Source organism: Neurospora hispaniola, assembly GCF_033458365.1.
Source record: "Neurospora hispaniola strain FGSC 10403 chromosome Unknown B0T23scaffold_9, whole genome shotgun sequence".
NCBI classification, from domain to species: Eukaryota; Fungi; Ascomycota; class Sordariomycetes; order Sordariales; family Sordariaceae; genus Neurospora; species Neurospora hispaniola.
The window spans coordinates 1,132,596-1,147,707 of NW_026944414.1; the positions used below are offsets into that span (position 1 = coordinate 1,132,596).

General features: G+C 53.3%; 3 protein-coding genes across 3 annotated transcripts; 2 read left to right on the plus strand and 1 right to left on the minus strand.

Moving 5' to 3' along the window:
• B0T23DRAFT_346504 (fungal-specific transcription factor domain-containing protein) lies at positions 1–5,178 on the minus strand (the record flags this gene model as incomplete). Its single annotated transcript, XM_062835972.1, has 2 exons — positions 1–3,176; positions 5,123–5,178. 2 exons carry the CDS (start codon positions 5,176–5,178, stop codon positions 155–157), a joined length of 3,078 nt encoding a protein of 1,025 aa, XP_062688803.1. The 3' UTR covers positions 1–154.
• A 1,554-nt stretch (positions 5,179–6,732) lies between these two features.
• B0T23DRAFT_415726 (senescence-associated protein-domain-containing protein) lies at positions 6,733–9,496 on the plus strand. Its single transcript, XM_062839604.1, has 4 exons — positions 6,733–6,936; positions 7,357–7,429; positions 7,556–8,231; positions 8,304–9,496. Exons 1-4 carry the CDS (start codon positions 6,923–6,925, stop codon positions 9,164–9,166), a joined length of 1,626 nt encoding a protein of 541 aa, XP_062688804.1. The 5' UTR covers positions 6,733–6,922; the 3' UTR covers positions 9,167–9,496.
• A 434-nt stretch (positions 9,497–9,930) lies between these two features.
• B0T23DRAFT_244400 (Spc98 family-domain-containing protein) lies at positions 9,931–13,534 on the plus strand. The gene is made up of 2 exons (XM_062834091.1): positions 9,931–10,078; positions 10,165–13,534. The coding sequence occupies exon 2, from the start codon at positions 10,234–10,236 to the stop codon at positions 13,087–13,089; it is 2,856 nt and encodes a 951-aa protein (XP_062688805.1). The 5' UTR covers positions 9,931–10,078; positions 10,165–10,233; the 3' UTR covers positions 13,090–13,534.
• The last annotated feature ends 1,578 nt before the right edge of the window (positions 13,535–15,112 follow it).

The following is a 15,112-nucleotide window of genomic DNA, read 5'->3' on the forward strand; positions in this document are numbered from 1 at the left end:
CATTTAAGACACCGTAATCGATGAATGACAAAAAACGTACAGCCTTGTTCCATAGTAGTAGATCAAAACCAAGAAAGAGAGAGAGAGAGAGAGGAAAACAAAAGGGAATATCCCCCACTGCAACATTCGGACCTCAGCCATCTTCTTTGCTTCGTCACATAAGTCCACTCCAACCCGTTCCCTGCTGTCCACTCACCCCAACAATCGGTTGTGGCACATAACCATGTGCAGCAGAGGCGCCCATAACAACGGGCATCGACCCCCAGAACCCGTTGCCCGTCTCATCAAAACAAAAGTCATCGGTCCCGTGCGCAAAGTGGTCGACACCGCCTGGTAACTGATTCCACGGTATGCTCTGGTTTTCCTGGATATACTGCATTACCTCATTTGAGGAGTTGTACACGGGTATGCTGGGCAATGTCGAGATCGAGGCTGCCGCACCGGAGCCTGAGACAGCCGCTGGTGGTGGTGGCGGTGGGCCTAATGCTTGTTTGACAGTCGCCAGATGCGGACTCAGGGCCGCGAACGATGATTGAGATGGGGACTGGTGTTGGCTGCTGGAGCTGAGCATGCCGCCGGTGACTGGGCGTTGATATGGTGGGTGATGCCAGGACATGTTTTCGCCGTCTGGCGTTCGAGTGGTGTCTGCTGGTGAATCTAACGATGGGTGCTGGTGGTGATGCGTTGTTGTGTTGATTGGGGTGAACGAGAGCGAAGCCGACCTTGGGGTCTTGGTGTGGTGGTCCGTATGATGGCCGTCATGTCTGCTGGAGGCTGGTTCGAGCGTGCTATCCCGAGAAATGCTGTGCCGGTCGTCGTCAACCGCCAGGATTTCGCCATTGTTGACCACCTTCAGTCCTTGGTATTTCCACTCCTCCAGGCCGCCACCAAGAAGACGAACGTTAATTTTAGCTTCACCGCCTGGCCCGTCCGCCGCTTTGGCCGCAGCTTCGTAGTCCTTCTTTACCGTGTCGTAGTAGCGTACCATATCATGAAAATATTGCACATATGTGTCTGCCATCTTGAGCCATTTACCCATTTGCTGTAGTGTTTTGTACGTCAGGCCGGTAGGTCCCTTTTTGATCTCTTCCAACTCGATCCCTGAATCTTCGTCTGGTGGCAGAAGCATGTGGCGGTCGACATCGATATGAGGAAAGTAAACAGCATATATGCCGACAAAGGCAGCCGTCCAAACGGCAAACAAAACGAGCGTCGACATGGGAAGTTTCTGTTGGGAAATATCGATGAGATCAACAATATCCTTAGCTGCTCTGAAAATCTCTTCAGCGCTTTCGTTCCAGAATCCGGTCGGTTCATCGCCTTCAGCAAAAGTGGGCTCATCAAGGGGGCCAACTGGCTTCTTGCATCGAATTGCAATGAACGGTATGTACTCGCGATGAAGCATAATCTTACATACCGCGCCCAGCATGTGCAAGGAGACGTAGACACTGCTGGCGTGGTGGTTCTCGTGCTTGTAATAGTTGCTCCTCGACCAGCAAAACCGCTCCGGTAGTTCGCTATAAAACGTCTCAAGCTTCATGCGGAGCTGGTAGAATGTTGTCTCACGCTTCCAAGGAGCATGCTGTTCTGTAAAGCGACCACCGGCAAAGCTCCATTTTGATATTTCGCCCCAGATATCAACGAGTCGGATGAAGCGACTTAGGACGCTGTCGGCACTGTCGGATATAGGGCCTCTTGCCATCTCCTGGGCTGTAGGGTTGAGGAAGCCAGTATAGACATCTTCGGATAGGTCAAAGGACATTTCAGAACAGGGAAGCTGAATTCGCAAGTCCTCAGAACGTATTGTCGATGCACGCCCCTTGCCACAGCCCAGCAAGCGATCCAATATCAAGCAACTAAACATGGTGCGTCGCCTGATTTCTTTGGCGATGATCAGTTGCGATTTTGACATGGACAATCTCAAGGCGTCTAGAGGTCTGGACTTGAATGTTTTGCTGTCCTCTTTATCGCCATCACCCAAGCCTAGAGCTTGAGCCATACGAATGGCCATTCCGACATACATCCATGCCGCCATGCCGCCCACCTTGGGTCGCGCCTGTCCCCACTCGTACAGGCCTAGCATCAGGAAGGCCTGGACCCTTTCGACTGATGCCATGGTCATGCTGGCTCGAAGTCCACCCAAAGCCTTTGTGAGGACATTGGCATAGAACTCGGAGGCGGTCGTCGCGTCACTACTGATGCCCAGTTGGCGCGACTTTGGACCGCTCGAAACAGTAGAAGCTGTCCTGAGTGTTGTAACATAAGACACCAACGTGGGGTTGAAGCGTACTGTCAGTGTTAGGACCCCTAGGAGCACGAGATTGATTTCGGGAGATGTGTCACTCTGCTTGGCTCTGAACCTGTTTCCCATTTTCTCCTTGAGAGTTGCCAAGTGAAGGAACGGCAACTCAGTGGCGAAGTGAAGTTTGTACAGGTCAAAGATTTCTGACCAAACACTCTCGGTAAGATAAGGCGCCGTGAGAACCTCCTCGGCGAAAGCGGCAGGCGGAACAGCGCTCTCCAACTTGGCGATATCATCGAGTCTCCTCGGCCGCTTCCGCTCGGAACCCTGCTCCGACTTGACACCGGTGGGTGGCTCAGCCCGCTTTGGGGGAGCAGGCGCCACGTCAGGGTAGATACATTGTTTGCCATTTCGGATACAGGTATCGCAGGGCGCATCACCGCCTGTGTTGTTGCACTTGATTTTGGATTTCCGGCAACGTTGACAGGCAATACTTGAGCGCAAAGGGGTACGCTTGGCTCCCCTTTTCAGATCAGGTATGCCAGGGCTTGCAGGGCTCTCAGGGGTAGGCCTCATAGTCGCGGAGGCCATCAAGACCTTGTTGGCATTCTCGGGTGTTTGGCCGTGCCTGCGAAGCCCGCCGCCCCCGGTAGCGAGCGGTGAGCTATGAGGCAGCGGCTGGCGACTGTTGGGAAACCGGTCGTTGGTATAAATCCTGGGTGCTATAACCGACCCGGCGGGAAGTACAGAGGGCGGTCCGCCAGAGCCCGGCGCGGCGAACGCGTCGTTAAACTTTCGGTTTGGAGTAGAACCGGTTGGCGTACTATTGGTAGCCGAAGTCTCATCGGCGTCCGGCGGATCGGCGGGGGAGAGAATAGACTGGATACGTAGTTGGGACGCTATCGTGCCGGCGGTTGGGTCTCTCAAGGGGACCCTCTAAAGTGGATGTAGGGAATGCTGCCCACAGAAGTATCCGTGAAGGAAAAGCAGTCCGCGGAGAAGAAGCCGGGCAACCTAGCTCGGCAAGCAAGCAAGCTGTCCTCGAAGCCGACTCCACAACGCAGACGCCGGTCGAAGCAGCCGCGGGAGGTAGCGACGTGATGCAGGAACAGATGTGAGACGGTCGATATCTTGCTTGCGATGAGAGCAATTGAATGTCAATGGTCGTATTGCTCAGCAGAAGGCGTGTGGGCATGACACGACACGACACAACCAGGCAGTACACAACGGGCACGGCAGGATAGTGTTGGCGCTCGCGTCCGGAACGGCAGAAGAGGAAGGCTGGGTAGTAACGGTTCGGATAAGCAGCAGGCAAGTTAGCAAGGCGTCAGTGGTTGTAAACTTGCGTCGGCGATGTTGGCTGGCCAGGGAAAAAGGCTGTCCTCGTAGGCTGGTGGTGCTGGGCTAGGCCAGCTCAAAGGCTCAGACGGAGCACGGGAGCAACAACGGGAACAGAAGCAGGTGGGCGTTTGCACAATGTATGACAGCATTCAGCGTAAATGCAACCAGCCGTCAACCTCCTGAGCGATGCCGCGTAAATGATTGTAAACAGCAAAGGGCTAGGTGATGTGTTGGAGAATATGCCGAGAGTGGAAGCGAGGCGACATACGGACTGGAACAAGTTGACCAAGAGGACTGTATTATGCAAGGCCAATCTACTAGCGCGATGATGCCAGGCAGGTATTGCAATAAAGTCAAGCACAAGGTCGGAGCCTCGAGGTTGAAGGCGGGGGGACCGATGAAGCGTTAGAACGTGTATCGTGTACTGTGCACCGTGTAGTACTCCGTACAGTTGAGGGCGGATGTCAAAGAAGAAAAAAGGAAAAAAAAAAACAAAAAAACGAATGGTTCGCGGCAATGCTAAAAGTGTCAGCCGGGGGCCGGCGGTGCTGATGGTGGTGATTGTCACGATGGTTGTGGAAGGTGGAGCGCAACGAGTGGAGGCGACAACGGCGAGGGGGAGGATCAAGGTGGTATTGAAAGTGGTGATGCCGGGTGATGGTGCCGTGGTGGTGCTGAATGATGTGCAGCCAATTGACGAGAGGTAGCTAATCCACGGGCAGAGATGTTTGACAGCGTTGATCTGTCGCGAATACCAACTTGAAGCTATTGGATCCAGCGAGGTTTGCGACTGGGGGAACTGGAGCTTGGTACTGTATTGTGGCCTGTGTATGTAATTTACGTACGTACTGTGAAGTTAACAGCTCCACCATCATATGTTCTTGGAGGAGGCCCAAGTACATATCTCTAGGGGTGTTGCCCCGTCGAGGACTGAGGTAAGGGACGAGCTTTGAGTGACCGTTCAGGAGACCAGGGAGGTAGGTACTAGTTGACGACCTGACATATAAAATTGAATATACATGGGCACTAAATTCAACGTTGCGCAATGGAAAAGTGTTGTTGGCTGAAAACCTGCCGTGACAGGTGAGATACGCCGAGTACCGTGCGCGTACGTGGGGAGATGTATAGCAAGCTCCAGTCACTGGTCTTGGATGCGCCTCGATATTGACTGGCGAGGTAGTCATTAGCTCGACGGTGAGCTATCGACTGTATGCCAGTCTGGACGTGAAAGACGATATCAAAGCTGAACTGAAGTTCAGATGGAAGCTGAAGAACGGACCGAACCGGGCGGCATTGACGATGACGGATAAGCCCGTTTCAACAGACCTGACCGTGACAGCTTGGTCGGGGCAGCTGACGGACGGAGGGACGGAGCTGCGTTGATCAGGCACATCGATGCGAGCCCTGCGCCTGGGGTCCCTGTCCAGATGGACCCTTCGAGGTCGGGCCCTCTCCGCCTCCGGGCCCCGGATCGCATAAGGCCAATGTAGGTCTCCACTAGCACGCTACACATCTCCACTTGATAACAGTTGGACCCACCATTGCTGCTGCTGCTTCCCGCGCTTCCTCCCGTCTTTCCACTTCTCACCTGGCATCATTCTCAACGCAGTTTTTCAGTCTTGCCAGTTTTCCTTCAATTTTTTGCTTCACGTCTCCTTTAGTCCTCATTTTCCCTCTTTTGGACTACACGTACACACCATGATAGGCTCTTGAAGGAAACGGTTGTTCATTCCTGCTGGGTAGCATTCGCAATGTTTGCACGTCCAAATGCCTTGCTTGTTTCTTGTGGGAACATTGAAAAGAACTTGAAGGCTCAATGTCCAGCCAGAACGGATACCATGTGCGAGCGAGGTTTTCAACTACACTGCTCATATCTCACTTTCACATTCCCCTCCTGGCCGCTCTTAGGTCCGCCGCGCTCACAGTTGTAACCACCATGCAGTGTGACAGCTAGTATATAGAGCTATGTCAATCAAACCGTCAAATAGGATCCCGTCCGGCCATCAATCGAGTAACCGCCCGTGCAAATCATCAACAATTATTGAACTGCGCATACACTTCCGGTATCTGTCAAAAGTCGCCAAAAATGATACCCCTCAAGATGAGACTACCGCGTACACAGTATCTGATCCCCGACATATATCCCATAGCCATTCCCAACATCACCGGCCACCAGTGATCTCTTCCTTAGAGGAAAGCTCTGTATGATCTTATCCGCCTCATGACAGGATGATGGCGCGCAGCATTCGATGGCCAATTACTTGACTGAGTTTGTTTGGAGGGTAGCAGGCTACCGTGACCAATTTTCAAATCTCCCATTCCAACACCCTTACACAGATCATCATGGTCCTCGAGTTGCCGGATCACGAACCGTAACAAATGGGATCCTTCAGCGAGTGGCCCCTCCGGGACTCGACAGCAGCATCCTTTTCGAGCCGTTGAGCGGTAGACAATCAGGCTACCCTGTACGACTGTTTGGCAGCGGCCGGGACGGGGCTTGGTGCAGCCACTCGGTCGTAGTGGCACTTTCGTTACCCTTCGGCGGTTGGCTTCCGAGACACCTAAGGTCAATGCGCTGCCGTGTCGTGTGACATGGCACCCAGCACTGTAATCTCCTCCAAGCAATTTGTTCTAGAACACAGACTAGCAGATGAAGACGTGTTGAATCAGCAAAATCAGCTACGATATGGATGGTTGAATCGAATGTATAGTCCAGTACGTATCCACGGTAGCAAGTGCTCTTCTACATCATGAATGAAAAGTGATGTGCTATTGAGTGGTTAAAAAGGATGTGGTAGCCAGGCGGCTTGTAAGTCACCATAGAAAACCCTAACCCTGTGTCAATCTCTAGTGTACATACACCTTCACGAGAAGACAGCCAGGGCCTCAGACAGAGATGTTGTTTTGGAAATGTCCGGCAACCTGTGAGCCGACGTTCGAGACTGGTGATCCCCGTCCCAACGGCGGCGGCATGATGCTTGGCAACCCCATCTGCTGACCCAAATGGCGATAAGCTTTCTCACGCCAAGGAACTCCAGACATTACTTGCCTCCAAATTGCCTTTGAATCTTGAGATCACCACGCACAGCATCAATGAGCAACTGCTGAGCCACATAGAGGGTTCTTTCTCTTTCCTCGTCGTGGCAAACGGGTAGCATGAAGGCATGAAAAAGCAGACGCAAAATGATGTTACTTACACTAGTGGGTGGGGTCCAATGACGTCGACCGCAGGTGCTTCCCGCCCGAGAGGCCTCTTTGTTGCATGATCCACACAGGAGAGAGCTCTAAGCGCCTGGAGGCAACCAAGCCCTAGCTCTTTTACCCAGGAACCGCGGGACGATGGTGGGAAAGAAGTTCCGGGTGTTGCTATTTTGAAACTCGAATCGCCATGGTCAAAAAGTTGACCCCGCTTGCAATGGAAGTTTTATATCTGAGCTCCAACGTTTTCTTCACTTTTTCTCTCTTTTGAATCCTCAAAACCTCCATCGCTTGTAATCCTAATCTATCCCACACTTACCTTGAACAAATTCGGTTCATCACAACTTTTGCGCCCGCCAATCGCACGACTTATTTCCAAGAGGGTGTGCTATAGCACTTACAGCAAGATACCCCGCAGCTGCGCCAACCACCTGGGCAGGGAAGCAGCGCATTGCCCGCCGACTGCGTGCTGAGCGTGATCAAGGAACCCTCAGTCGAAAGACGATTACGTCGTTCCCGAGCCCAAGACATCATTCAACACTTGACCAAGCCCGTCCCGTGTAACCGTTTCCAAGCTCGACGCAATATAAAGCAATCAGATTGCCACACCATCTACAGTTTCACTCGGGAATGGCATCGAGTCACAACGTAAGCTCATCGTTCAGCAATCTTCCAAGCGGTGCCAGACCTGCAACATAGCAAAACAAACTACCAAAACGGCGCAGTTCATCGTTGGTCCTTTGAGCCGGAACTAACATGACAACCACCCGACAGGACCCCAAGCTGCTCTACGCCATCAACGGCGTATCAGCCTATCACATTGCCAATGGCAAGGAGGACTCGTTAACGCCCGCCGGGCCACAGACCCTCTCCTTGCTAATGGTGCCAACCAGCTCTGCCTTTGCGGACCCGGCACTGGGCACTGAAAACGCAGAACAGGACTTTTACTTGCATCTTCACCTGCCGCCCGAGCTCGATCTTCCCCTTCCAGCGACAACGCAGATCTACCACCAACCTCCCACGAGCTACCTGATTCCTAGATGGGATCTCGGACCCGATAGTGGTGCTTTTACAAGAATCGAGTTCCCCTCGGTCGAAAGTAGGAAGGGTATACAGGAGGACGTGGATACCTTTGAGACCATTCTTGCGCAATGCACTGCGTTCCTGGAACGGGCACCGCCTCCAAGACTAAATCAAAGGAGCAACAAGAGTAGTGACGAGAAGGGTGGTACAGGTACATCAACAGGATCCAAGAGCGGAGTGGCGGAGGACTTGCCGGCATACAACCCTGGTGACTATGGGCCCGGTGAGGCATATGCCCAGGGAAGCCGAAGCAACCCCACGCCAGGGCAAATCGTGCTTGTGGATGAGGACGACGGTAGCGTCATTGGCGAGTTGGCTGAGGGATACCAAGTCCATGAAGATAGCGCGTTGAAGCCGGGATCGAAAGGTTAGTACTGCCGCTCCTCATCCCCTGTCTCATCTTGTCCAAATTTCTTTGGCTAAGATTATATGTCAACAGACCCGGTTGAGATTACGCTCCCGACTACGCCCAACGGAAAGATCAACGTTGCTCCCGCCTCGCCCGAATTGTTCGACGCCGAACTTCACCCCGCATACAAGAAATCATTCCTTGTTTCGAACGCCTCGGCCGCCTCGCGCTTCATTATTACCGGCTCCGACATGCTTGCCAAGCTTCTGCAGAACCAAGCCGATAACTACACGAAAAGGGCGCAACCGGCCGCTGAGCCCATGAAATTCAAGCCAGCCACCCGCGAGCACATTCGCCGTATCAGCCACTTTACCGGAAACGCAGCTGTCTTGTCTGCCAAAACCGTAGGACAGATTGGCAAGTTTGCACAGAACTTTGGCGCCACCCTTGGCGGTCGCGGGCCTAGAAGGACGGGAACCAAGGGTTTTGGACCAGATGGACAACCCTTGGATAACTACAAGCCGGGACTGCTGAACAAGAGCTTCATGGCCTTCTCGACGGTCATGGATGGCGTGGAGCAGGCAGGTCGGCACTTGCTTGCGTCAACGTCGGAGGCTGCGACCACGGTAGTTGCGCACAAGTGGGGTCCCGAAGCGGGCGAGATATCTAGGAGTCTTGGTGGCGGAGTGAAAAACGTCGGTCTGGTGTATATTGATGTCACGGGTGTTTCGAGGCGCGCGATTCTCAAGAGTGTCGCAAAGGGCATGGTGGTGGGTCGCACGGCAGACGGAGGAGTAGTGACGGTTGGAGGCGGTGACGGAGGAGTACTGAGTCCGGGCGAAGGAGGAATGAACAGCGATCCGATGAACAGGGCAGGAAGGACCTCGCCGGGAAGCATTAGGGGTGGGAAGCAACCGGCTGGTATGAAGGGGAGGTCTGAGACATGGGGTTGATTTCTGCTGGTGAAGCAGGCACAACTGCACTGCTGATGATGTTCGATTAGTTATGTTTCTCCTTCAAATACCCACTATACCTGTTTGCATTTCACGGATGTTGCAATGAATGACTGCAAAGACCAAATTGCGTGTTGATGGTGTACGTCTGATGCGGTGTCAAGTCTGTACACTAGATTAGGGAGGGAATTTGCTGTTTGATAACTTCTTATCTGCCACTCTTTTTTCTTATCTGGCCCTCAAGGTTCCCATGATGTCATGTGACCACGACATCCCCTGTCGTGGTTTCTCAACGCGTCCGAACGGATCGCGATCGCCTGCAATTCGGCCTAAATCACTTTCAGTTCAATCCGATTGAGGCTTCCGTCTACTTACCTTAACAGCAGCTTCACTGGGAAGCAACTTCAGGTTCAGTTACAGACAAACAGGCACGAACGACCAATCCATCTGTCTGTTCTTGGGTACATAAGTGCCCTTAACCCACGACCTAATCAGAGCCTAAGAAGAAGACAACTTAAAATGCTACCACAAAGCTTCTACTACTGAGCATTCACCATCGTTTATGTCTTCATAACTTCAAGTTTCCCGTTTTTGGAACTCCTTTTCACTGTCGCTTGACTACATACACCATACTGTCTTCACTTCCCTTACATCACCTTTCTTTGGGTTTTAGTGTCAACACAACGCTGTCGTCCCTACCTACCTACCTACGGCGGGATGATCAACACCCCGCTGCAGCACCTACATTTAGCAGTCTATGGTAGACGGTCGATTCTAGCTGCCCGCCACACACACACACCTCATGTGCTGCAGGTTCGAGATTTTCGGGACCCTCATACTTCTCTATCAGGCCTTTGTTAGACGGCAATCACAGTCGCAGGACGACGAATCTCCGCACCCGTTAGAGAAACCGTAAGTTGTACTGACCTCTAGCAGCACCAAAATGTTCGCTCGCTGTGGTCTTTCATATACTAACAGCTGTCGCCCTTCCGCTTTAGTCGTCTACCGTCCCTCTTTCCGACACCACCCTCAAGTTCAACGTCAACATCAAGAGCAAATCCGTCACAATGCTCCACGAAATTCTCCTCTCCCTCTCAGGACACCCTTCACCTCTCCTCCAACAAGCCGCAGCCACCTCAACAACTTCCAATGACTCCCCGCTGAAGTCGGCCCTCACCCCACCCGAACGCGCCCTCCTCTCCAAGCTTGCCAACCTTTCAGAGCTCCACATCAACCTGCTCTCTCATACAGCTCGCATCAGCACATCCCATCCCTCCATCATCTGCCGTGCTATTGCCACGGCCATTCGAAATGACCATCTTGCTGCCTTTCAGCGCAAGGTGCTGCAAGTGGAAGAGACAATACTGAAAAAAGATGCCGCACTTGTGGGTGCCTACAACATTGTGCCGCTGACGGCCGTGGTCGGCGAGTTCGATGAGTGGAACCGACGCATGGAATGGCTAGGGAGCTTTGTGAACCAGTTGACGAAGGGAATAAAGGAGAATGTGGAGAGTGTCGACCAGATGGAGTGGGAAGGGAGTCAACCCCATGACTTGACCCATCGGCCCGCTCAAAAGGGGCACAGTAGCTCGGCGACTAGGAAACGTGAGCCGCCAGTGCATTCAGGCCCTATGGTGATCAACCGGCTGAGGGAGTTGATGCAGACCGGGTACAAGGATATCGAAGAAGTCGTCAAGAACCTGGTCAAGGTGGCCGAGACAGCGTGGCTAAAGCAAGTCTCTGCGTGGGTGTTGTATGGACGGTTGCCAGACTTTGGGGCTGATGACTTCTTTGTGTGGAGAGAGGAGGATGATGATGGCGAAGAACAGTTTCTGTGCGTGCAAGAGCTTCTTCCCAAATTCGTCACGCGATCTACGGCAGCCTCTATGCTCTTCATCGGGAGATCTCTGCGCCAGATCCGCGCCAAAAGTGTGGAAGACTCGAGCCTCAAGGGGACCGATCACCTCTCAACGCAACTGACCAAGCTTTCTACCCTGTCGCATCCGATTGACCCGGCAACCTTTTCGAATGCCATTACCGAGATCAGACAGTATCTCTCAAGAACGACTTTGGCACAGCTGCTCCCGCTCAGTGATGTGGAAAAATACCTCCAGCTGCTTCGGAACTTTTTTCTTCTCCGGCGAGGAGAATTCGCCTTGGCACTCACCCAGCAAGCTGATGAGAAGATGCGCAGCCGGTGGCGGCGAGCCGAAAACTTGTCTGCTTACGAGAAGTCCCGCGATGCTGGCGGTGCTGCAACGGGTGGCAATCTTGGTACTGTTGTGGTCAAAGAGGGCGAAGTAGCTGGCGTGCTCACCCGCGTATGGCAAGCAATGGGCGCTCTTCAGGGGGAATTTCAGTCCGAAGAGGATGAAGGGCTAGAACTTGCCAGGGATCATGTCCGGTTGACGATCCCTAAGTACGCCACGGATAACTCCTCCAGAGGTTTACCGACAATGACACCCACAGCCGCCGCCGTGGCCGAAGAAATTGGGTCGTTGAAAATCGCAAAGACGCCGTTCCGCAACCTTTTATTCTCGGCCCCCACCATCTTGACGATGAACATACCCTCCCCACTGGACTTATTCCTCAGTCCTCATGATGTCCAGACATACACGGCTATCAACAGCTATCTCCTTTCCCTGCGCAGGGCTCACTTACGGTTGACAGATCTGTGGAAGATTACTAGTCTGAGACGGCATCATCCTGCGCCTCCGCGCATAGGTAGAAGCAGAATGCGTGTCAAGGCGCTTAGAGAACGGGCTGAGAAGCGTGAAAAGACACTGCGTACCGCGTGGGCTACCGCCAGCGCGGCCATCTTCTTCCTAGGCGAGACCGAAGCATATTTCCAAGGCGAAGTGGTGGAAGGCCTGACCGAGGGCTTCGAGGACTGGCTCCACGGCGGTAGTGGCAACCGGACTTCTGAGGAGAAGAAGGACGGAGCTGACTGGAGGGGAAGAAGACCTTCTACTGGACTAAGAAGCCGAGCCTCTACTGGCGCGAGTTTGGCCAGAGGGAGAGGGAGAGACTCGAGACTATCCAAACGCAGCTTCGGCTCAAAGAGGACATGGGATGATGACGTCTCTATGGGTGGCTATGACGACGACGACGAAGTTGATGGCGACGACATTGACATGGTTGAAGATGAGTCTCACGCCGAGGGGAATTTGGAAGAGTCCGATGTTTGGCTCAACACCGCTGCCAACCCTCCTCCTGCACCTACCAATTCTAATGATCCTAATCGCCAACCCCGTGACCCCCAGACCCTCGCTACCGCCCACCGAGTTTACCTTCGCGCCTTACTCAGACGCCTTCTGCTTACCCTCGAATCCTTTACCCAACCTCTATACGAACTACTCGTCAATATTGACCACCTGGTCGCGCTAATGCATCGCTTGCAACAAGTCTGGGCAGCCGCCGATCTTGAGGAAGACGTGGGTGTTGTTGATGCCTTTGTTGATCTGAAAAAGGAGGAACGTGATCTTACTGCACAACTCCAAACCATTGCCAGCAACGTTAAGAACGGCATCAAGGAAGTTGTACAGGAGCTGAAGAGAATCGAAACCTCGCCCTTCTCAACATCAGATGCCTCTGACCGTGCGAGTGGGCTTGATGAGGGAGAGGAAGAGGAGGATGACGGAGCCGATGATTATCTCCTTGCCGACGACGTACCTGATACAGCTCAAGCTGGACGGAAGAGGAAGAGGGGTTGGAGGGCAGAACAAGAAGCGGGCAAGGAGAAGATCAAAGAAGCTGGAGAATATGTGCCTAGACGAGTGGGCGGTGTGGACAGACTGTTGGTCAAGCTCGTCTTTGGCGGATGGTTCTCGGGCGGAGGGGACCAAGTTGGCGGCAGCCTAGACGGGCTGATGGAAGGTGACGAAGACAGTGGACACAGTAAGAAAGGGGGCTACAGCTACTAGAAGAGGCTCTCGGCTCAGAAAAGATCAGAAAGGCGTCATCGGATGGTGGCTATGGATGGGCATTCCACGCCTGTTTGCGAACTCAGGGGCGGTCTATCAGCAGTCATCTCTCCAAACACTTCTCTGTGGGAGGACAGCCAGCCTGAGGATGAGTTGGAAGCTCAGTTGACAGGGCCACAAACCCCGGAGGACAACGAGCCTGGCGATGAACAGGCACATTTGTTGAGAGCGGCACAAGGTTCGGAAGACAACAACCAGCCACTACCGGGGGAAGCCAAGAAACGTTCAATCAGACGCAAAATCAAGAAATTGATCCGCAAGCCGTTTGACAAGTTGCGCAACAGAGAAGAAGTGGTCCTGCCCGGTCCTCCCCGCCCTCAAGCTCCCCCGCCTCTTCCTAGGCGTCAAGGAAAGCGACAAATGGTGGGACGGGCTGTCAAGAAACTGTTTTTAGACCGCCCAGACCGGTACCTCCAGATCATAGATGAGGAGGTTGATGGGACTCAGTCTGGTGCATCTCAGGCTGGCTCATCTCAGGCGGGCTTAACTCAGAGTGGTATATCTGAGGCTGGTCCATCTCAAGCTGCTTCATCTCGATCCATGTCAAGTGTAGCTGAGCGCGCTGCCTCTACACCATATGTCGTCCCTGAACAAGGTGCTCAGCAGACAGAAGCACAAGTCCATGGTTCGTCACGCGGGCCATCAAGGATCAATTTTACAAGGCGAGCCCCGCTAGTCACAGCACGGCAAACCCATGCGCAGCCCATGACATTGACGCACGGAATGGTGACTGCTCAGCCATCAGGAACTCCAGCTCAGACGCCATTGTCGTCAAAAGAAGCCAAGAACAGAGCGGCAGCTCTAAGGCGAGACCAAATTGAACAGAATAATGAGGAGTTTTTTCGGCAACAGGCAATCAGGGACCGGGAACGCATTGACAAGGGTCGGAGGTTTATTCGGTCACAGGCCAATAGAGTCTGGGAACGCCGTAACAGCGGGGGTGATGGAAATGATGAAGGTGGACAGGGTCGTGAAGATGGTGACGATGGTGGGGGTGGTGAAGGTGGTGAAGGTGGCGAGCAACGCCCAAACCTGTTCACCAGGCTATCTCACAGACTAAGGGATCAAGACCCTACACCTGAGACCCGGGTGCCACCAATTGGCGATCAGGCCGACGAGGGAGAGGTTGGTCAGCAACTCGGCAACGCGGCGCGCGTTGTGTTTGCAGCGGCTCGGGCTGCATTGGGCTGGGATTTAGACTTGTAGTCCATGATGCCTGTGCAGAGGAACAGCGAAGCTTCAAGTGAGCGAGCGGCGTGGGAGGGTTTATGTATTTGCAATGGTGTAGAGGTAGTGAAGCGAAGACCTATTAGTAGTCGCAAGAGATGATAATTCAAATAGTTCATCCGTACCTAATCTGCCAGGTCTGTCTGTGTCCCTCTCGCGAGGCTTATACCTAACAGACATGTGTATGTAGTTGGCGCCGAGAAAAGCTGGCGAGGCTCAAGTTTGGTCCAACTAGGCAAGCCGACCCTTTTACAGTGGAGGCGTTTTTCTTGGCGAAGAAGCAATTCAGGAACGCGACAGGGATCGGCAAGAGGGGAATTTCAGGGGCCAAGATGGACCCTTGCAGCAGGGGTTCTAGGGGTGTGCATCCAGTTTATGCTCAACCTGCCTACCGTCGCTTTCTGGCCCCATCCCCGCTTCATCCGAAAGGCAGTGGGGTTGCATGCGGGAACGAATGGATGGACATTTGGATTTGACACGGGTTTCACAAGAGGTTTGGGTATCAGAAAGATAAAATCGAATGACGATGTTCGGTGCGCGGCATGGCGCAGACACATCGAGCGGGACGAGCAGTCACGAGCAGGGAAATGATGTGCGCGATGGGCTTGATTATCCCAACTTCTGATTGAGGATGAAATGGATAAGCTTCCCGAGCGTTCCATCCATCCATCCATCCCGTTTGTCGCGAGGTTTTTTTTTTTTTTTTTTGAAGGCAGTGAAGACGCGCGGTACCCTA

Bases quoted from the DNA above. Each gene is read 5' to 3' on its own strand.
- B0T23DRAFT_244400 (XM_062834091.1), top strand. From the start codon at position 10,234: ATGCTCCACGAAATTCTCCTCTCCCTCTCAGGACACCCTTCACCTCTC.
- B0T23DRAFT_415726 (XM_062839604.1), top strand. The intron at 7,430-7,555 runs GTAAGCTCATCG...ACCACCCGACAG, and splicing joins GAATGGCATCGAGTCACAAC to GACCCCAAGCTGCTCTACGC. The intron at 8,232-8,303 runs GTTAGTACTGCC...ATATGTCAACAG, and splicing joins GTTGAAGCCGGGATCGAAAG to ACCCGGTTGAGATTACGCTC.